This window comes from Cervus canadensis, chromosome 10 (assembly GCF_019320065.1).
Source record: "Cervus canadensis isolate Bull #8, Minnesota chromosome 10, ASM1932006v1, whole genome shotgun sequence".
NCBI classification, from domain to species: Eukaryota; Metazoa; Chordata; class Mammalia; order Artiodactyla; family Cervidae; genus Cervus; species Cervus canadensis.
Window position 1 is genome coordinate 42,027,108 of NC_057395.1, and position 21,520 is coordinate 42,048,627.

Here is a 21,520-nt window from a genome sequence, read left to right on the forward strand (position 1 = left end):
GTTTTGTCAAAAGAACATTCTGATCATAGAAAACACCCTTTTCCGACAATACAAGAGATGACTCTACACATGGATATCACCCACTAGATGGTCATTACCAAAATTGGATTATGTTCTTTGCAGCTCTCTGTGGCTCAGAAAATTAGTTCTTTACTGCACAATTCAGGCTTAAATTGAAAAAAGTAGGGAAAACCACTAGGCCATTCAGTGAAAAAAGAGTCACTCAGTCCCATCTGACTCTTTGCTACCCCATGGACTACACAGCGTACCAGGCTCCTCTGTCCATGCGATTTCCCAGGCAAGGATAGTGGAGGGGGTAGCCATTCCTTTCTCCAGGGTATTTTCCTTACTCAGGGATCAAATCTGGATCTCTGCAATGCTGGTGGATTCTTTACCCGCTGCGCCCTTAGGGAAGCCAACACTCAGCAAATTCTGGGAAGAAGGGAGGGAAGGAGTGTATGCACCTAGTCAAATTAAAGCAGTTTGATGCCCACCCCACAAAATACACCCATCTCGGGATTACTCTAACCCAGCCTCCATCCTCTCTAGCCATGGAGGGGCGAGGATCAGGGGTCATCCTCGGACCTGGCCTTCAGAGAAAGGCCCCGCCCGAAGGACTGCCAGGGTCTCTCCCACGAGAACTCCGAACGGTTAAGAGGAGAGGAAAACCCCAGTCTCCCGGTGGGGAGGTGCGGGAGGAGGTGCAGTGAGGCCACGGACACCAAGCTACAAGCCCGCCTCTCCACAACCCGTGTGCAGACATGGCCCGCCCTCTTCCGGGGCGCCCCGCCCCTACACAGCTCCGCGCCCCGCCCCTCTTGGCTGTCTGTCCCGCCCCTCTTGGCCGTCTGCCCCGCCCCGGCATGGCGTCTCGATCCCGAGGCGTGTGCCCCGCCCTCCACAGCTCCGCGCCCCGCCCCTCCTGGCCTCTGCCCCGCCCCTCCACGGAGCCGCGCCCCGCCCCCTGCGCGGCGTCGGGGCGCCGTATCGGCCCGCGGTGCATGTTGGGGCCGTCGCCTGGGACAACCAGGACCCCAAGCGTCCCATGGCGGAGCCCAGCGGCCGCGGCGGTTGGATGCGCTGGGCCTCCGCGCTGCCGAGCCCCGACTACTACGAGCGGGTGGCCCGCCTCCAGCAAGGGCTGCGGGACAGGTACGGCCTAGCTGGGGCGGGGGCGGGGAGTCGCCCGGCTGGGGGGTCCGCGGGAGCCCCACCCCCGACCACGGTTCCCATGGGCCGGAGTCCAGACCCGCCCTGTCCCCCGAACTCCCGGAGGACGGAGTTTACCAGAGACACCTCCCGCCCCGTGGGAGGTCCCCCGCGGGAACGTCCCTGGATACGCTCAGAAGTGAGAGCCGGAGTCTCCTGCCTGTCACTCTCAATCAAAGCGTGTGAGTTTCTCTGGTCTCCTTCCACACGCCCCCTCCCCGGCCCTTCAGGTTGTCATCCCGCCCTGACAGCTGCGCTGCCTCCGTGATGACAGGCCCAGGAACGCAGACGGGAGTGTGTATGTGTGTGTGTGTGTCAAAAACATGTGCCCCGTTTAAAAGCACGAGACTTTTACAGGGCCAGATTTCCAGCGGGAGAAGTCCCAGCTTTCAGATGGTTCGTGATACCTTGCTTAAGACATGAAAAGATGAGAACCACTGAAAACCACTTGATCACTGTAAAGAGAGAAAATTACAAAGCAATTTGCTACAAATATCTACATAAAAGATTGGTTGTTGAAGCTATTATTTAGCTGCTAAGTTAATTGGAGTTGGAAATCTCATTAGTCGACAAGAAAGGAAATAGATTTTTGGATCTCTTGATAAATAGCACCTTTAATGAGGGTTTAAAAGTTACAGAGTTATTTTACTGAAGAGGGGTGCTGCACACCATGATGATTCTGAAATGACAATAGTTACATGTAAGATAAAGGTAGAAGTTACTGGTTTTGAAAAGGAATTGTATTCATCCTGTGCTAAATTTAATTCCTGTCAGATTGTTTATAGAGCATCTGAAACAGGCCTCCTTAATCTTCCTCACCTTTTAATTTATTTTTATTTATTAATTTTGTTTAACTCTTAATCCTTTTCTGCCTTCTGTTTTCTTTCTGACATACCACTGCTCATCCACCCACTCACCTCTCCTCCAAATTAAAAAAAAAAATCACTTCTTGCAGTGCCTTCCCTGTGCCAAGTATGAATCAAACAATTCCTGATTTATGCACATTCTTTGAGACTTCTAGGTAATGGGTCAAGTGACTTGTATCCCACCTACACTGAGAATTCCAGGAGGACAGGAACCATATAGCGCTGGACCTTCAGTTCGTGTTAGAATACCTGAAATGGCAGAGGGACTGGATACATGTTTATTGAATGAGTAGAAGTGTCACCCAGCTAGTGTCCCCCAGCTAGTGTCCAAAGTCAACCAGCTAGTGTCCAGGAGTTGTGAATGTGTTATGTAGAACTGAGTAGCCACTCATTTACCATTAAATAATGACCATTTTCCCGTCAGTCAGGAAAACTGGCATCGTGATATTTCAAAAACGGTTTTAAATGCACACACCTGATAATTAAGGGACAAAACATTGCTCTGTGCATCGTACACTTAAAGGGCTCATTGACTCTATTCTGTTAAAAGAGTGGCTTCCTTACCCCAGGCCTTGAGTTATTTGTATCTCTTAACCCATGTTCTAGTTTTATTTTTATTTTATTTTAATTTTTTGGTCTTACCATGTGGCAAGTGGGATCTTAGTTCCCTGACCAGGGATCAAACCTGCAACCCCTGCATTGGAAGTGCAGAGTCTTAACCATTGGACCACCAGGAAAGTCCCCCTTAACCCAGGCTCTAATTTTAAAATGTTACTAGTTTGAATGGTAGCATTTAAAAAAAAAAGACGAAGTTAATTGTGAGTTATCATTCTTGTTTCCTGTGCTCAAAACACCTGGCTGTTTATAGTCCTTATGGTATAATAACTGTGCAATGATTATTACTCACTTTATGTTTAACACTTAATGCTTTCACTGTTAAGCAAGGTGAGGCTGTTGAAATTATGTAAGGAATCTGAGTCAAGCTTTATAGCCTATTCATGGTTCTGCCTTTGGAGGTTATTTTCATTTTTGAGTCAGTACAAATCTGTTACTGTGTGTATTCATTTTTCATTTTAAAAGTCCCTAACTAACTCTAGTGCATAGGTAATAAACACAGAGGCAAATAACTTTGGATACAGAGAAAACTGCAAGAGAAATGTAGAAACCAAGGTTCTAGTCCAGGAACAGTTTTGTGACCTTGAGCTGGTCATTCAGCTTCTCTGACATGTTCATCACCAGAGATAGGGGCCTTGAGGTAAAGTAAGGCCAGGGATTTTTTTTGTCTAGTAGAGCAGTGAGATTCTGTTTTGTCTAACAGAAGCAGAAGACATTAAGAAGAGGTGGCAGGAATACACAGAAGAACTATACAAAAAAGATCTTCATGACCCAGATAATCGCAGTGGTGTGATCACCAGCCTGGAGCCAGACATCCTGGAATGCGAAGTCAAGCGGACCTTAGGAAGCATCACTACGAACAAAGCTAGTGAAGGTGATGGAATTCCAGTTGAGCTATTTTAAATCCTAAAAGATGATGCTGTAAAAGTGCTGCACTCAATATGCCAGCAAACTTGGAAAACTCAGCAGTGGCCACAAGACTGAAAAAAGTCAATTTTCATCCCAATCCCAAAGAAAGGCAATGTCAAAGAATGCTCAAACTACCACACAGTTGCATTCATCTCACACACTAGTAGAGTAATGCTCAAAATTCTCCAAGCCAGGTTTCAACAGTACGTGAACTGTGAACTTCCAGATGTTCAAGCTGGTTTTAGAAAAGGCAGAGGAACCAGAGATCAAATTGCCAACATCTGTCGGATCATTGAAAAAGCGAGAGAGTTCCAGAAAAACATCTGTTTCATTGACTACACCAAAGCCTTTGACTGTGTGGACCACAACAAACTGTGGAAAATTCTTCAAGAGATGGGAATATCAAACCACCTGATCTGCCTCCTGAGAAATCTGTATGCAGGTCAGGAAGCAACAGTTAGAACTGGACATGGAACAACAGACTGGTTCCAAACTGGTAAAGGAGTATGTCAAGGCTGTATATTGTCACCCTGCTTATTTAACTTATATGCAGAGTACATCATGCGAAATGCTGGGCTGGATGAAGCACAAGCTGGAATCAAGATTGCCGGGAAAAATATCAATAACTCACATATGCAGATGACACCACCCTTATGGCAGAAAGCAAAGAACTAAAGAGCCTCTTAATGAAAGTGAAAGAGGAGAGTGAAGAAGTTGGCTTAAAACTCAACATTCAGAAAACTAAGATCATGGCATCTGGTCCCATCACTTCATGGCAAATAGATGGGGAAACAGTGGAAACAGTGACAGACTTTATTTTTTTGTGCTCCAAAATCACTGCAGATAGTGACTGCAGCCATGAAATTAAAAGATGCTTGCTCCTCGTAAGAAAAGTTTTGACCAACCTAGACAGCATATTAAAAAGCAGAGACATTACTTTGCCAACAAAGGTCCGTCTAGTCAAAACTATGGTTTTTCCAGTAGTCATGTATGGATGTGAGAGTTGGACCGAGAAAGCTGAGCACTGAAGAATTGATGCTTTTACCTGTGGTGTTGGAGAAGACTCTTGAGAGTCCCTTGGACTGCAAGGAGATCCAACCAGTGAGTCCTAAAGGAAATCATTATTCATTGGAAGGACTGATACTGAAGCTGAAACCCCAATACTTTGGCCACCTGATGTGAAGAACTGCCTCATTTGAAAAGACCTGATGCTGGGAAGGATTGAAGGCTGGAGGAGAAGGGGACAACAGAGGATGAGATGGTTGGATGGCATCACTGACTCAATGGACATGAGTTTGAGTAAACTCCTGGAGTTGGCAATGGACAGGGAGGCCTGTTGTTTTGCAGTCCATCGGGTCGCAGCGTCAGACATGACTGAGCAGCTGAACTGAACTGAGAGCAGTGAGCCTTAAAGTAAAAGAAAGTTGAAAGCTGTTAGTTTTGCAAAGCAATAAGCAATGAATATTATTGTCTGTATCCTATTTGAGTGTTTGGATGTACCTGTTTGTTTGACCAATCCCAGTGACCATAAGGACCTTTGTCTCCTAAAACTGGAGTCATTTTGATGTCTGCAACCCCAGGTAGTCACAGCTGGTTTGTCAGTCTGGAAATGTCCTGGGGATGGGAGAGAAAAACAACTTGCCTTTTCTCGGTCCTCTTAGTGGTGGGTCACTGCAGTGTTTAGTTCAGTTCAGTTGCTCAGTCGTGTCCAACTCTTTGCGGCCCCATGGACTACAGCATGCCAGGCCTCCCTGTCCATCGCCGATTCCTGGCAGTTCACTTCATAAGTGGTGTATTTCTAACCCACATTGTCTTAGCTGTTGTCACATAGAGATGTAATTTCATATTCTGAATTTTTTCCTTTTTGTATAAGGTGTTTTCTCAGCATTGTGATGAAAGCCAGTCACTGAATCTAAAAGAGCCTAATGCAGTGATTTGTTACAATGTATCTAGTGCCACAAGCATGGTAGCAACATGAATGTGGAATCAACTCTTAGAACCCTATGAAAACATCCCTTTGAAAGGCTATTAACCAGCCCATTTTTTCAGTGCCAGTATTGACTCAGAGTGCGATACCATAATAGTCTAGAAATTGATGCTAAGATATTTGTTGAGTAAAGCTGAAAACAGAATTACAAGTGGCTTATAAGAAGAAAACTAAAGCTCATGGCTATGCTTTGAGGACCACCCAGGTGTGTAAAACTTCAAAAGGTCCAGGTCTGGGATGAGGTGATGGAAACTGGAACCTGTGAATATACATCCCAGGGCTGGGTATTTAAAGATTTTGAAGTAGAGATTTAAGGTGCAGAAATTGCAAGATGATCCTCCCAATAAGCCTTTCTTTGGCTTTTTTGTTGGGGTAAATATCTTAAGTCTAAGATTTAGAAGAACAGATAGGAAAGTCAGTGTCAGGGGTGCTGCCGTGTGGATGTGTTTAGAAAAATGAGCCTGTGAGGAAGAGTTAATGAAATCGGCATCATTTTGTCTGGAATTAGAAGGCCAAGAGGTGTTTGACTGTGATTTTTCAGTTTTTGAAGTGTTACAATAGAGAAGTGTGACCAGTGGATGTCTGTGGGTAGTGAAGATAGAGTACGAACAAGGAAGTTTTACATTCTTTATTGAAAAGAACTGGTTGTTTGAGAGGTGATGGATTTCCATAAAGAATGTAGTCCTTTTCCATGTGAGGTCATAGGTGAATTTTTTAAATTATTTTAAAAGAAGGTCAGTCTTAACAGAAAAGTTGCAGGTATTGGACAAAGACCTCTAATATTCCCCTCACCCAGATCCCTCAGCTCTTAACGTATTATTACATTTTCTTTCCCCCTTTCTATTTGTCTGTCTGCCTGTCTAAAAGCACAAGACTTGTCCTAACCATTTGAAAACTGCAGGTATGTGATGCCCCTGACACGATTACCATATAACCCTTCTTGTCAGGAAACTAACATCGGTACACCAACCCACAGACCCCATTCAGATTTCAGCAGCTGTCCTAACACCATTTTTTTCCTGGTCCAGGATTCCACCTGTGAACCTGTGTTAATGTGTCTCTCCAACCTCTCCTGAAGAAGGCAATGGCAACCCACTCCAGTACTCTTGCCTGGGAAATCCCATGGACGGAGGAGCCTGGTGGGCTGCCATCTATGGGGTTGTACAGAGTTGGACACGACTGAAGTGACTTAGCAGCAGCAGCCAGCCTCTCCCAGCCTGGACTCATTCCTCTGTCTTGATCTGTCTTTCGTGTTCCTCGCAGTTTCATAGGATACACCTCTCATCCCAGAGGATAACCCTCCAGCTGGGCCTGTCTGATGGTTCCTCGCAAACAGACAATGATCACGCTTTCCTGGCAGCACCACCACAGGCCTGAAGCAGGACATCAGGGACAAAAGTCATAGCCGTGTTTAAGGATCTTCTGCCCTCGTCATTTAGTGTCAGATTGCTTACACTGTCCAGTCAGCCACTCCTTGTTATCATACTGATAGTGAAGTCTTAGACGGGGAATAAAAATTTCTAACATGGAAGTCGTTATTGCCATATTTATTTCAAGTTCACCCTTAGTAATGAGAAAGTAAAGATCTGTTTGAAGCTACTAGTTTAAAAATTTGTGATTCTACAATTTTTTTTCTTTTTTAAACATAGTTACTTCCCAGGTAAGGAATGGGTTGTATTCCACAAGCAGAGATTACGTGTTTGGATTTTGGACATCATTTTCCCTTTAAAAGGATTTTGGCTAAATGGTGGTTTTCATTCTAGATTACACTGAGCAGAGAAATTTACTTATAATAAAGCTAACAGTATAACCTTTGGGGGTTTTAAGGGAAAAAAATGACTGAAGGAAAATAGAAACTAGCAATCAAGGGCTCCCAAGTGACCGTGCCTCAAGCCCTTTCCCACAGGAAGCCACTGAGCCCTTCCTTTGCCGGAATCCTTGTCTTTGATTCACAGTCTTTTTTTTTTTAAAGACATTATATGATTTCTTTTTCAGCCTTAGTTAATGTTAGCTTAAATGCAGTTGAAGCTGTTACTCTGGTGGTCATTGAGCAGAGTCTGCAGTTGAACCTCCCCAGGGCTCTTTTTGAGGCTGGAATGGCTTCCTGTCCAGCGGTTTTCCCCTCCAGCCACTGGGTTTTGGCCACTGCCACCATTTCTGCTGCCCAGTTTCCCCTGCTTTTCACCAGGCCGGGTGTGCAGGTGGGCATGCCCACTCTGTCCTCCAGCTTCCTGCCAGCACTCATCACAAGCTCAGAAGCCTGTGTGGCGTAGCTCCTGGGAATGGCAGTCAGTGACCAGTCATGATGGTGTTTCCAGGTTATGCAAGGATACGCCCCCAAATTACAGTCGTGGTGTCACCGGACCTGGTCTCCCCTAAACGTGAGTGAGGCAGGTCTGCTTCTCAGAGACCCCTTCCTGACTCAGCCATGAGGCCCTGCCCAGGCCCATCTGGTGGAAAGCAGAATGAGCCCCCAACCTGCAGTCCAGGATGGATTTAGGGTAGCCTCGTGTCTAGACCTGACGGAATCCTCGTAGCTCTCAGAGATGCTGGCCATGTTGTATTTTACATGTTTATCTTGTGTGTTGTCTGTCCTTAACTCTTGAATGTCACTGCCTTAGGATAGGAGCCTTAGTTGGCTCATTCACCAAGTCAATCCCCAGGACTAGAGCAGAGCCTGGCTCATGAAGGCACTCAAGAAATAATACTTGTGGAGTGAATGAACCTGCTTTCCAGGCTTTTCTCACTGCATTTCCACATTTACTTCGAAAAGCGTGTTCTTTCTGCTTCATACTGGTGTCCTTTCTGCTTTTTTACTTCCCTCGTGACTGCTAAATTCTTTTGTGTCTTGAGTTTCAAATGCAGCTGGCATTTTCTGCTTCTTAGACCAGAGAGGGTTTCCCTAGTAGCTCAGCTGGTCAGGAAGATCCTCTGGAGAAGGGATAGGCTACCCACTCCAGTATTCTTGGGCTTCCCTGGCGGTTCAAACTATAAAGAATCTGCCTGCAATGGGGGATGCCTGGGTTCGACCCCTGGGTTGGGAGGATCCCTTGGAGAAGGGAATGGCTATCCATTTGAGTGTTCTTGCCTGGAGATTTCCATAGACAAAGGCACCTGGCAGGCTACAGTCCATGGGGTCACAAAGAGTCAGACACGACTGAGCGACTTTCACTTTCTTTTCACTTCAGACCAGAGAAGCATTTTCATAAAGGAGATCATGTTCTAAATTTGACTGCTTGTTACTGATCAGTGTAATTTATTCATAAAATATTTCTTTATTATAGCGAAAAGAAGAGATTGGACCTGGAAAGGAAACTTTATGAATATCATCAGTCTGATATATTCAGGTAAGATGACAGCAGAAAATTTCAAGACCAGTTTGCTTGGCTCAGATGGTAAAGAATCTGCCTGCAATGCAGGAGACCCGGGTTTGATCCCAGTATTGGGAAGGTACCATGGAGAAGGAAATGGCAACCCATTCCAGTATTCTTGCCTGGAAAATCCTATGGACAGAGGAGCCTGGCAGGCTATAGTCCATGGGGTCGCAAAGAGTGGGACATGACTTAGCGACTAAACAACAATCAAAATTTAACCCTAATATATGTTAGAAATACCATAGTTGTAGTCCTGTTACCATTCCTTATTTCTAATGTATAAATGTTTCAAGTAAACACTGCAATTTAGTATACACTATCAAGTCTAAGAATAAATTTGATTAAAATAGATTTTAAAAACTATATTTTCATTATTTGGTATTTGTGTAATTTCAGGAATCTATTTTGCTTAAATATCTTAAAAATTAGACACATTATAGTCTTATCTTTTTTGATCACAATTTAAACATAGTGAATCTGTGAATGATTAAGGCATAATTATTATAGCTCACCTTTCAACAAAATGGTAGGCAGGGTTATGTGGTATTTCATTTTGGAGTTTCCAAACATTTCTTTATTTTGGGGGGCTCCAAAATCACTGCAGATGGTGACTGCAGTCATGAAATTAAAAGACACTTGCTCCTTGGAAGAAAAGCTGTGACCAACCTAGACAGTATATTAAAAAGCAGAAACACTACTTTGCCAACAAAGGTCCATCTAGTCAAAGCTATAGTTTTTCCAGTAGTCCTATATGTGGATGTGAGAGTTGGACTGTAAAGAAAGCAGAATGCTGAAGAATTGATGCTTTTGAATTGTGGTGTTGGAGAAGACTCTTGAGAGTCCCTTGGACTGCATGGAGATCCAACCAGTCTGTCCTAAAGGAAATCATCCCTGAATATTCATTGGAAGGACTGATGCCGACGCTGAAACTCCAATACTGTGGTCACCTGATGCGAAGAACTGACTCATTTGAAAAGACCCTGATGCTGAGAAATATTGAAGGCAGGAGGAGAAGGGGACAACAGAGGGTGAGATGGTTGGGTAGACTTGATGGACATGAGTTTGAGTAGGCTCCGAGAGTTGGTGATGGACAGGGAGGCTTGGCGTGCTGCAATCCATGGGGTCGCAAAGAATCGGACACAACTGAGTAAGTGAACTGAACTGAAACATTTCTTCACAATTTGAGCAGAGTTACAGTCCATATGCTGTTATAAAATATTTTCATAATATAGTGCATTATTGCAATTTCTAACAAAAATTTAAAATATCAATGATATTTGGAGCATTTTAAATTTCTAAAATTTTTTTAATGTTTATGGGTTATAGTGTATAGTTTGATTCTATTTCTATATGAGCAAGTAGTTTTGAAGCTGTCACATAAAAGAATGCTGATGGGCTGTTCACCTGCACAGGGCCACATAGACCCTGCTGTTGACACCACACTTAATTTTGAGAAAGAAATCCATGTAAATCTTTAGGTGTAATGTGGTCTTGTATCCATTTCTCAGGAAAGTTATGCCTAGCGGTGATACCTCAGTGATATTACATTAATTTCCTCTCTAAAGATGCATATACATTCTGTCCTTTAGGCTGCAGCATTGGGTAAAATATCTTAGAATACACTGTCTCATTAACAATTTTGTTAAAGAAAATCCTTAGATTTCTCCAAGTGTAACTCCATTGTTTAAAAATCTGCTTTTACTTTTCTAGAGCTAAGCTGAAGTATATAAAACTAAAGAAATACCTGAAGGAAATATGTGAATCAGAAAAGAAGGCTCGTATTCGAAACCAAGAGTGTTTAAAACAGTTCGAGCGGATCCAAGCTGACATTACCGCAAGTTTAGAGAAGGTGCAACAACTGAAGGTGGTGTTTTGTACTGTTTTTTGTTTATATTTTGGGGGTTTTTTTGTCCTTTTTTGCTAAGATTGGGAATGGTGAGCAATGTTTCAGATCTGTAACAGTCACTAATGTTAGGTTGTTTATCCAGAAGATTAACTGTCAGTTTTTTCTGGGAATTAATTACCATATGGCCACATTTTGATCAGACAAGTTGAAATTGCATGTTCTCAGATTTCTGCTTTATGAGTAACTGGAATGTCTGTAATTTGTTATACTGCACAAGCGGTTAACTTAAATAGGCATGGCCACTAGTCATACCTGGCCCCTCACCTGGTACCTGGTATCTCTTGGCATCATCAGGATATTTTGCAGAGACTGGTTCCTCCTTCAGAGGGTTCTTTTTCTCCGGCGTGGGCCCCTCTGTTCTGGGCAGGCCAGGTGTCAAGAGGAAACTGAGGTGGAGAACTGGTCCAAGGACTTGGTCCTCATGTCCATCGACTCTGAGAGTCAGAATAGCCTCCCTGTTACTGCCCTGTCTCACCCTGGCTCCCCACTCCCTTGGGCTGCTTGACAAACTGTGCCAAATGTGGAGGGCGAGGCCTCATTTCTCACCATTTGTGCTGCTCAGGGCTTTTACCTGACTTAACTGACCTGCTTACCGGTTACAGGAGAAGTTGGCTTCAGCACTCCCTTCTTTTTTTTCCCTCTCAAACTTTCCCCCTAGCCTTGTATTATAGAAGTTTAAGTACATAGGAAAAGAATTATTATAATAAACATTCATGCTATGGTCTGAACATTTTTGTCCCCCTGCCCAAATTCACATGTTGAAATCCTAACCCCACAAAAGTGTATTATTAGTGGGTGGGGTCTTTGTGAGGTGCTTAAGTCACAAGGGTGGGGCTCTCATGAATGGGATTAGTGCCTCATAACAGAGTCTCCAGGGCACTCCCGGCCCCTTCCACCTGTGAGGACACAGTGAGAAGATGGTAGCTCTGAACCAGGATGGGGGCTCTCTCCAGAAGGCCACCTTGATCTTGGCTTCCAGCCTCCACAACTCATAAACAATTCCAATTATTTATGAGCCACCCAACCAGTGCTATTTTACTATAGCAACCTAAATGGACTGACATTTTGTGATCTACCCAGTTATAAATATAAATATTTACAACAGTTATAAATATTTTGCTATATTTGCTTGGCCTGTGTCTGTGTATGTGTATTTATTCCTGAGCCATTGAAAGTAAGCTGCAGAAGCCATGACATTTCTCCCCTAAATACTTGAGTGTGGATTTCCCCCAAACAAGGGCAGTCTCCTCCATAGTCATACTGTTATCACATCTAAGAAGATTACTAATGATTCTATAATATTTAATATTCAGTTGATATTTTAGTTTCTGCAGTTCCCTTCAAAAGTTTGGTTTTCCAGACCAGGAGCCAACCAAGGTCCACATGTTACATTTGTTATTGTGTCTTTTTTAATCTGTTAATCTAATTTGGTCTCCTACCACCCTTCCTTTTTTGTTTGTTTTTTCCAAATGATACTGGCTTTTTGAAGAAGGCAGGCCAGTTGTTTGTAGAATGACTTACATTCTGAATTTGACTTGTTATTTCTTTGTGGTGTCATTTAACTTGTGTAGTGTTCCCTGTATTTCCTGTGAACTAGAAATTCAGCCTAGACTAGCACCTCCTAGTAGAGCTTTGTGGCGATGGGAACTTTCTCTCTATAGATGCTGTCTGATACAGTTGCCACTAGCCATAAGTGGTTGTTGAGCACTTAAAATGTAGCTTGGGACACTGAGGACTGAGTTTTGGTGTTAGTTAAATTTAAATAGTCATGGCTGAAGTTATATACACCCGTCAGGAGGTATCCAGTCAGGGGGTACATGAGCTGTGATGTCGGGTGGTCCTGCTTGAGCGAGGCTGAGTTTGATGTCTTGGTTAATACAGTAGTTTCTGGGTCTCTCTATCATAAGGTACCTTTCTCCCCTTTGAAAATTAGTAAATAACCTGTGGAGTGGTGGCTTGGCATCTTGGAAATACCTTGTTCCTCAGCAGCCTTTTGCCTAGTGGTTTTAAGATCCATTAATGATGCCTGAATCAGTTACAGTGGAAGTTGTGAAATGTTTCTAATTTGATCTTATCTTCTATCAATACCTTTGTTAGCTGGCATTTCTTGAAGACCTTCCTTTCCTCCTCCCTCCCACAATTCACTGTGGGCTTGTGAATTTTTATTTCATCATTACATTATCAGTTACTGTAATTATTCTTTTGCTGTTCACATTTTCCTGTCCTTTTGACAGGATATTCCAGGTTTACCTTCTACCTCCCTACCTCAGATGTGGAATTAGGCTCTTATCTGAGGAGCTCTGAGTACAGCTCACAGTGCAGCTCTGTACCACTTTGAGTACAGAGGGTTACTTAGAAACCAAGATCTGGAGGCTGGCTGTGCTCAACTATTAGTCTTAACTATAGCCATTCAGGTTTTCCCCTCTCAGTATTCAGGTAGAGTGCTTAAGGCTCAGTTCATGAATGTGAACCAGAGAATCAGCGGTGCTGTGAAGACATGCCCCCGCTCCCCTTCCTGCCCCCTTCATCCTCCCCCTCCACCCCAACTCCCCACCTTGGCAGCTTGTCATCTGGAGCATTTTTCCTCAGGTGCCCTTTGGTCTTGTCTGTTTGGCTTTTCTCTGAAGCTGATCCTAAGACAGGGTCTGGCTGTAAGTGGCTTGCATGGGGAGTGCAAGGATGCTGCAGGTGGGTAGCTGAGACAAGCCAAGGACAGGTGACCAAAACGGGGTGTTAAGTCAGCTCCAGTCGGCACATGGAGATTTATCCCACAGGAATGCCCCACCGAGTGGTTCAGAGCATTTGGGAGATGCATCTCTGGGCTGCTAAGCATCACAGGTTTAGGGCTGATGGGGGAGGGGTACAGAGGGTGGGGTTTCATTACCCATGTGCTCCTGTGGGCAGAACAGCCTCCCCAGGGGCTGAGGAGCCTTCAGCACAGAGACAGGGGTGCTAGAACCTAGGAGCACCCAGAAAGCTCCAGGGTCATATGAGGAGCATTGCCAGCCTCCACTTTAGCCTCCTGCATTCAAGTGCCAGGCACGGGGCTGGCATGTCAGGGTTCAGGAAAGGCCCGCAGGGTCGGGGAGCAAGTCCCCATCTGGTCCTGTGTCTCCTCCCCCTGAAATCCTTGAGCATAAGAAAACATTTGTAAGCCATAGGAAGAAAGAGTTTTTGCTTAAGACTTATTATTAAATAAACCTCTTTACTTTTGGGTGTTTATTTTGTAAACTACCCCTCATCTCTTTTTAAAGGTATTTTCTTTTGGCCTTTGTAGAGGATGGCTGCTTAAAGCTGTTGGGCTTAAAAATCAAATATCTGTTGAGTTCAAAAGAGTAGATACAGAACAGAGAGAAGTAAATTGTATGTTCTTAATTGCCTTATTTCTTTATCTTTTCTTGGCTTATTTTGTCATTTTTACTGGCCTTATGAAACTTTGATTTAATTAGGTATCTCTTTATATCATTACTGCCATCTATTGTGTTAATAGCACTGTGATAGAGAAATAAGAAGTCCCTGCTTAACTTGTTACTAAAAATGGGGCATCATGTAATACCTTTTAAGATACTTTGAGGGAGACAAGTCAATCTTGGTTATTATTGTCTGTTCAATTTTTGAGTGTCAAAACAAAAACTTGGGCCCATTTTGTATTTAGACTGAGAACTGAGAAAACAGTTTTCTAATTTTATTATCTCATAGGTGTGTTTCTAATTGCAGAGCATCACTGCCTCATTTGGAAAATGTTCTGTGATGGAAAATTATCTGTGATGATCAGAGTTAAGGACTTTTTAAGGCTTTAATTACTAGCATATGAATCAAAGTGCTTTTTTGCCTTGCTTTTAAGGAAAAATCACTTCATAATGGAGTTACTTTCATCAGTTAGAGCATGACAGTGATGCTGACATCTTTAAGTTATTAGGGCCAGAACAAACCTGATGCCTGTGGTGCTGATCACAGATGTCCACAGTGCATGTGTATCCCTAAGAAATGGCATGTGTTTCCAGTTGCTGGTATAGCAAAAAATGCACTCCCTGGCTGTAACGAGTAGGACTGGGATACTATGTAGATATCATTCAGATAAGAAATCAGTAGGATTGCTTTCTTTCTTCCCTTTTTAAGGACAGAACTTTTCAGAGAACATCTAATGTGTTACTTTCATGATAAAATAACTGGATTTTCATGATAGCTTAATATCATCAAGGTTTTATTTCCTGAATTAATGAAAGGCTAAGTAAAACTTCCATCAATGTTATTTTATTTAAAATATATAACATTTTACAGAATTCAGCTCTTGATATGTGTTGTTTGTGAAATTGTGTGGTTTCTAAGATATGCTGAATTTCTCAGCTGTATCAGCTTCTACTGTCTCTTCACTGTTCCTTTTATGTTGTAAAGACTGAAAAATATAGACAGATGTTGGTTGTAATACTATCCTCCACAAAATCAAACTTTGTTTATTTTTAGATTGAATTTGAGACTCAAATTAAGAAGATGCAGCTATTCCCAAAAGATAGCCTGGGGAAAAAAGGTGAACTGAAAGATGAAGACAAAGAAAAGGTAGTAATTTAAAACGAGAAACTTTCTGTTAACAGAGAATTTTTGGAGTGTTCTTCTTGTAAGATACTTTTTTAAATATAATCTTATTATAAAGATTTTTTTTATTACACTCTAAGTGATTATTTAAAGACATTTGCTTATAGAGTATTGCTTTAGTGTATAATTCAATTAAACTTGCTGAAAGGCAGTCACCGTGGCTGCAAAAGAGATAGATCCCAAAGAAAACCTCAGTGTTGTTAGCAGATGAAATTGTGTTTTTATAATGCTTTGTAGTCTGCTTTTTTCTTCATTCCAGAAATGTTTTAAATGAGCGGTAAACAAAATGGACATTTTGCTGCTTTTCTTTGTATACATAATTTTGTACATTTTAACCTTTTCATAGATAAAGTGGAAGGAAAGGATTGCATATCTCAGCAGCAGACAAAAAAGAACGGCAAGGAATACTTAAATAAATTCTGCTATGTATCTGCCATAATGCAGGCTTCTAATCCTTCTCCCTATCTCCATATAAATGATTCTGTTCAAGACCATAGATGTTTTCTTCACTAAAAGCAGTAAAGCTCTTTTAGATGAAATGTCTAAAAACATCTTGTAATAACTTGGAGCATGCTGGCAAGAGTAGTCACTTGTGACTATGTGTGAAACCCCCTCAGCAAGTCGATATTGTAATAAGCAAAACCGGGAGCATCACTCCATTATTCAGAGAAGCCAACAGCGTGCTTGCTCCTTAGGCTGCAGCATTCATTAAGAAAAGCTTCCTGGGCTGAAAGCTGGAAACAGATGATAACGGGATATGATTTTCATATTTAATGCTTTCCTTGGAAGAGTATGTGTGCTACAGATTGATAGAAGAATCAACTGCTACTTTACTAAAAGACTTTCAGGTTTGCCCTATAGCTACCGATGGAATCATTCAGCCAAGAAATTAACTTTTTCTCCTTTTACCTGCTTTATATATCTGCTAAGCAGGCTGCCTGGCTGCCAGTAAATGTTATTATGCAGTTAACTGTTTGGTATTTAAGACTCTTATCAGAAAAGAAACAGAGGCCACACTATTTTGTTTTTATAGTAGGAGCAAGGTTTTAGTTTTTCTTTTTCTTCCGTGCATTAGCAGGCATTAATCTGAGTTTATAGAAAGTTTTAGTTTTCCTTCCCAAAGATTAAAAAGTTAAAAAACCTAGAATTTAGAACATTCTTTAAACTGTAAGATACAAAACACCAAGCCCCAGCAACCTTGACCTATATGAAAAGGCCTTTAATGATAAATGACTTCTCTGCCATTAGATGTACACCAAATGTGGTGTGATGTGATAGACTTCTGAGCCATTCAGACAGTCTTTCTGTTTGACATTTGGTCGTGAAATAATTGACGTGTTTTTAAATCTATAATCCAGTTTGTTCTTTCTGTGCGGCTCCTGACAGTCACAGTGTTAGGATGGCGGTGTCGATGGTACTTAAGCAAAACAGGAGGCTTTTTTTTTTTTAATTTGTACTACTGATTCCTTACCTTACATATAGTTATACAGTTTCCTTTTCGGTCATATTTAACATTAGGGCAAGAGACATATAGCAGCCAACCTCCTAACATGTTATGTGGAATAATTAGAAGTGTTTCCTTTTTACTGGAAAGTGTTACCTCCTTAATTAAAAGCTTTGACTGTTGGTGGTATGTAAGAATCAATTAGGTAACACTTTGAGACATTTACAGGTTTCCTTTTTCAATTTCCCACTGATATTCCATCAATTAAAAGGTAAAGACATTACAGCAAAATCCCACAGTAGTTCAGTTAGTTCAGTTCAGTTCAGTTCAGTCGCTCAGTTGTGTCTGACTCTTTGCAATGCCATGGACTACAGCATGCCAGGCTTCCCTGTCCATCACCAACTCCTGGAGCCTACTCAAACTCATGTCCATTGAGTCGGTGATGCCATCCAAACATCTCATCCTCTGTCATCCCCTTCTCCTCCTGCCATCAGTCTTTCCCAGCATCAGGGTCTTTTCAGATGAGTCAGTTCTTCGCATCAGGTAGCCAAAGTATTAGAATTTCAGCTTCAGCTTCAGTTCTTCATTTGAATATTCAGGGATGATTTCCTTTAGGACCGACTGGTTGGATCTCCGTGCAGTCCAAGGGACTCTCAAGAGTCTTCTCCAACACCACAGTTCAGAAGCATCAGTTCTTCAGTGTTCTGCTTTCTTTATAGTCCAGCTCTCACATCCATACATGACTACTGGAAAAACCATATCTTTGACTAGAGAGACCTTTGTTGGCAAAGTAATATCTCTGCTTTTCAATATGCTGTCTAGGTTGGTCATAACTTTTCTTCCAAGGACCAAACGTCTTTTAATTTCATGGCTGCAGTCACCATTTGCAGTGATTTTGGAGTCCAAAAAAATAAAGTCTGTCATTGTTTCCAAAGTAGTTAATACTTACTAAATACTAAACTAGAACAATTCCTTATCATTTGGAGGTGTGTTTTATCTTTCATTGGAAACCTGTGCACCTCTTCTTTCAGCATCATATGAGTTAGTCTCTGTGCCTGGAGCACTGGTCTCCAGGGACTGACTTGAGCCCCGTGGTTGAATTCAGTGGATCGTTGTTGAGCGAGTGCTCTGTTTGAGAAGCCACAGCAGGTCCCTCTAGGAATGCCACAGTGCTTGCCCTCCAGGTGTTTCCCGCAAAGTGCTCTTCTTTCCCAGGCCTGGGGTAGTGTGTGCTGAGGGCCAGCTCGATGGAGAAAAAGGGTTCATTTCCTCTGCAGTGCGTCCTCTGCAGCCTGGAGAGGAGGTGGCATGTGAGCTGACGTGAAGGGTGGGGCAGGTTCCAGTCCCCGGGGATGTGATAGACATTCTCCATTCTGGAAGTGTTGTGAATGAGGGAGTGGAAGCTGAAAGCCTGGTGGGTAGCTGTCAGCCTGGCTAAGGGCCAATGTTCTTAGAGGAAGTGGGAGAAGATGAGCTTGGAAAGGATCATCGTGGAACTCCAGTCCAGGCTCAGTGATTGAGATCCCGCGCCACCCCTGAATCAGTGTGTGTGCACGTGCGCAGTGGGGCAGGTGGAGGAAGCACGGGGGTGCAGAGCAGTTCCATCAGAGGTAGAGGAAGGCGGGGCTGGCAGGTGCCCTGGGGGAAGGAGTTCATGGAGTGAGGAAACCAGGCTTTGTTCAGATGCAAGGAATGAACCAGGAACCCTGAGTTGGGGTGGCCATTGAGATGGAAAACACCAATGAAGGGGAAAGGAGCTTTCAAATTCGTGATAATTCTGAGTTACAGAAGGATATCTTTAAAAAGTGGTTGTGCACCTTTCAACCAAAAGCAGTAACTTGGATGCTCTACTAAGGAGAATGATCAGATGGTAGTTGTCTGTTTTTTAGGGTCGAACTTTGGCTTGGTTTTATAATAGGGCACCCAGTGTGTCTGTGCATCCAGTGGCTGCTCTTCAGAGTGTGTTCTCTTCAGTAGTGATTGGTCTGTTCATTCCCCACGCTTGTTTCTAGTATTAATCCACTTAGTAAACGCTCATTGCTAATTAACAGGAAAGACAAAGTTCAGGTCCTAGTTTGAATCCTCACAAATTTTACTATCATATAGTCATCCTGCTCTATTATACATTGTCATTTTTTACTTTGGGGTAGACTCTAATACCATTGGTCTCTAGGCATGTTCTTCTCCTTGCCCAGTTTTATTATGTATCAGCAGTAACTAGGACATATACCTAAAAACACATCAAAACATATGTACCCAGGAGAGGTGGAGATGGCATTTGTGAATGAGAGCATCAACTTTGAGGTGGGGTTTCTGAAGTTTCTAAACTGTTACACTGTAAAATATATGCCCCTAAAAGCAGAAGTGAACTGGGTACTTCACAGAAAAATTATACTCTACCAGGGCTGAAGAATGTAAAGGACGAGAGAATTTCATCACAGGGCTGTAGGCTGGTTGAGGAGTTCCACTCCCACTGTTGGAAACTTCCCTGCCAGGGTCACATAGAAAATGGCTGTGCAGGTTGTTATTTCCGCTTCAGAACAGGGAACAGTCACTGCACATCTATTTTGTCAAGGCCTGCAGTAAGCACTTTATCATCAACTCATTTAATCCTGTCGACAGTTCTGGAAGTAGATACTATTGTTACCCTCATTTTAGAGGAAGGCTCAGAGAAGTTGGCTGACTTGCCAAAGACTGCTCTGCTTGCAGGAACCCAAGTTCAAACTCAGACCATGTCCATCTTATTAGCCATCTTGCTGCCACTGCCTTCTAAGGTAGTCTGGGTGAAATGCTCTTCAAAAGTTAGGAGAAATCCCTAGTCGAATAAAAGCAGCCTCGTCACATGGTGCAAAATAATTCAGTTATCCATTTAGATGCCACATTTTCACCTAAGCATAGGAGAAACTGAGATGGTCTCCCTTGCTGCTGGAATAGTCCAGCTGGATCAGGTGAAATGGGATTTTGTACAGGTTGAAGTAGAGTGAGAAATTAGACATACATTTCAGGTTCATTATGAGGAATTCTTGTGTTATTATGTAACCCAGTTCGAGTTTAACTCAGTTTTGAGTGTTGTGGCATAACGGATGGGCTATGGAGTCCTTGTATCTGGGTTTGAATCCTGTGACCAAGAGCACAGGACCAATATCTCTGCCCTTGCTAAGTCTTCCTGGAGTGGGTATAACAAAAAAGGCTGTTGCAAGGGTTCAAAAAGTAACCGATAGAAGTTGGCTTGACACCTGGTAAGTGCTTGGCACCTGTCCACTGATCCTTCTGTCACCGTGGTCGGCCATCGTCCTGCTCCCCTGGGGTGGCCGTACTGAGGAGTCCTGATGTCACACCCCTTACCTGTGGTAGTGGGGCCAGAGGTACCTCCCAATTAGGAAACGGAAAGGAAAGCCACCTGGTGGTAACAACACATATTAGATGATTTTAGCGTGATGACAGTACCAAAAAACTTACAAGATGTACCTTTGAAGCCTGAATTTAATGGACCCATTTTGAAATTTTGCAGTTCCAACCTCTATTGGATTTAGTGGCCTGAAACGTCTCCTTTTGGCTACAGTTGTGAAAATTTGGTTGAGTCTCTCATCGACCCCAGTGGCAAAATGAAAAGTTAAAAATCACATTGTCATGGAGTCTCAGTCTGCCTGGACTGCCATAACAAAACAACCCAGAGTGGATAGCTTGAACAACAAATCTATTTTGTCATGGGCTGGACGTCTGAGATCTAGGTGCCAGCTGGGATGGTTTCTGGTGCAAGCTCTGAGTTGCAGACTGTCTTCTCTCTCTGTCCTTGTGTGTCCTTTTCTCTGTGCATGTGTGTGGAGAGAGACAGATCTCTGGTCTGTTCCTCTTCTAAGCACAGCAGTCTACTGGATTGATAGACCTCATTTGACCTTTATTATCTCCTTCGAAATCCTATCTCCACATACAGTCACATTGGAGGTTAGGACTTAAACATCATAATTTAGGGAAGGACACAGTGCAGTCTGACACATAATAAAGTGGAAGAATTTCTTCAGGATTGTTATATGTAAATTTTTATTAAGGGATTTGGGGAAGTCTCACTGTGACTTAAGGACTTGTTTACATAGAAACTAAGAGCAGTAATAGTACTGTGTGAAAAGATGGAAATTAGGTCTGACAGCTCCATTTTTCTATTCTGCATTCATCATGATACTAATTTCCTTATTTGTGGGGAAAAATAATAAGAAAAATAAAGATTACCACCACATTCTGCAAAACATGCAGAATAACATAAATGTATTTTTCAAAGTGCAATAACGGTCAAGGTCCACCTGCTTTAAAAACTGTAGTTGGTGATTATTAGCTGAGACATTATTACAGTAGTTCTAAATTTGCTGCTGTCTCCATCAGTGTGACCTTTCCCCCTTCCCTTAGTAAAGACGAACTCCTGGTTTTAAAAGTTACCTTCTGTTCACTAATAAGTCTTTTCAGTTATATTCATTTACTTTGCTATAAGTTTCTCCATATACTTTCAGTTTATTTAAACTAAAAAAAATTTTCACCATTTCTTTTATTCCCGACTCCTCCACCTCTGGCAACCATTAGTCTGTTCTCTGTATCTGTGAACTTGGTTTGTATTTGTATTTGTTT

General features: G+C 42.6%; 1 protein-coding gene across 3 annotated transcripts in view; it reads left to right on the plus strand.

Annotated features, from left to right (window-relative positions):
* Positions 1 to 974: 974 nt before the first annotated feature.
* The window catches only part of KIZ (kizuna centrosomal protein), a 90,874-nt gene continuing 70,328 nt past the window's right edge, over positions 975 to 21,520 (plus strand). For 2 of the 3 annotated variants that reach the window (XM_043479374.1, XM_043479376.1), the window contains exons 1-4: positions 975 to 1,152; positions 8,871 to 8,933; positions 10,671 to 10,824; positions 15,331 to 15,423. In XM_043479374.1, coding sequence (XP_043335309.1) covers positions 1,046 to 1,152; positions 8,871 to 8,933; positions 10,671 to 10,824; positions 15,331 to 15,423 — 417 coding nt within the window. In that variant the 5' untranslated portion in view covers positions 975 to 1,045. The remainder of the gene's footprint in view (positions 1,153 to 8,870; positions 8,934 to 10,670; positions 10,825 to 15,330; positions 15,424 to 21,520) is intronic. The other variant, XM_043479375.1, reaches the window with a different exon arrangement.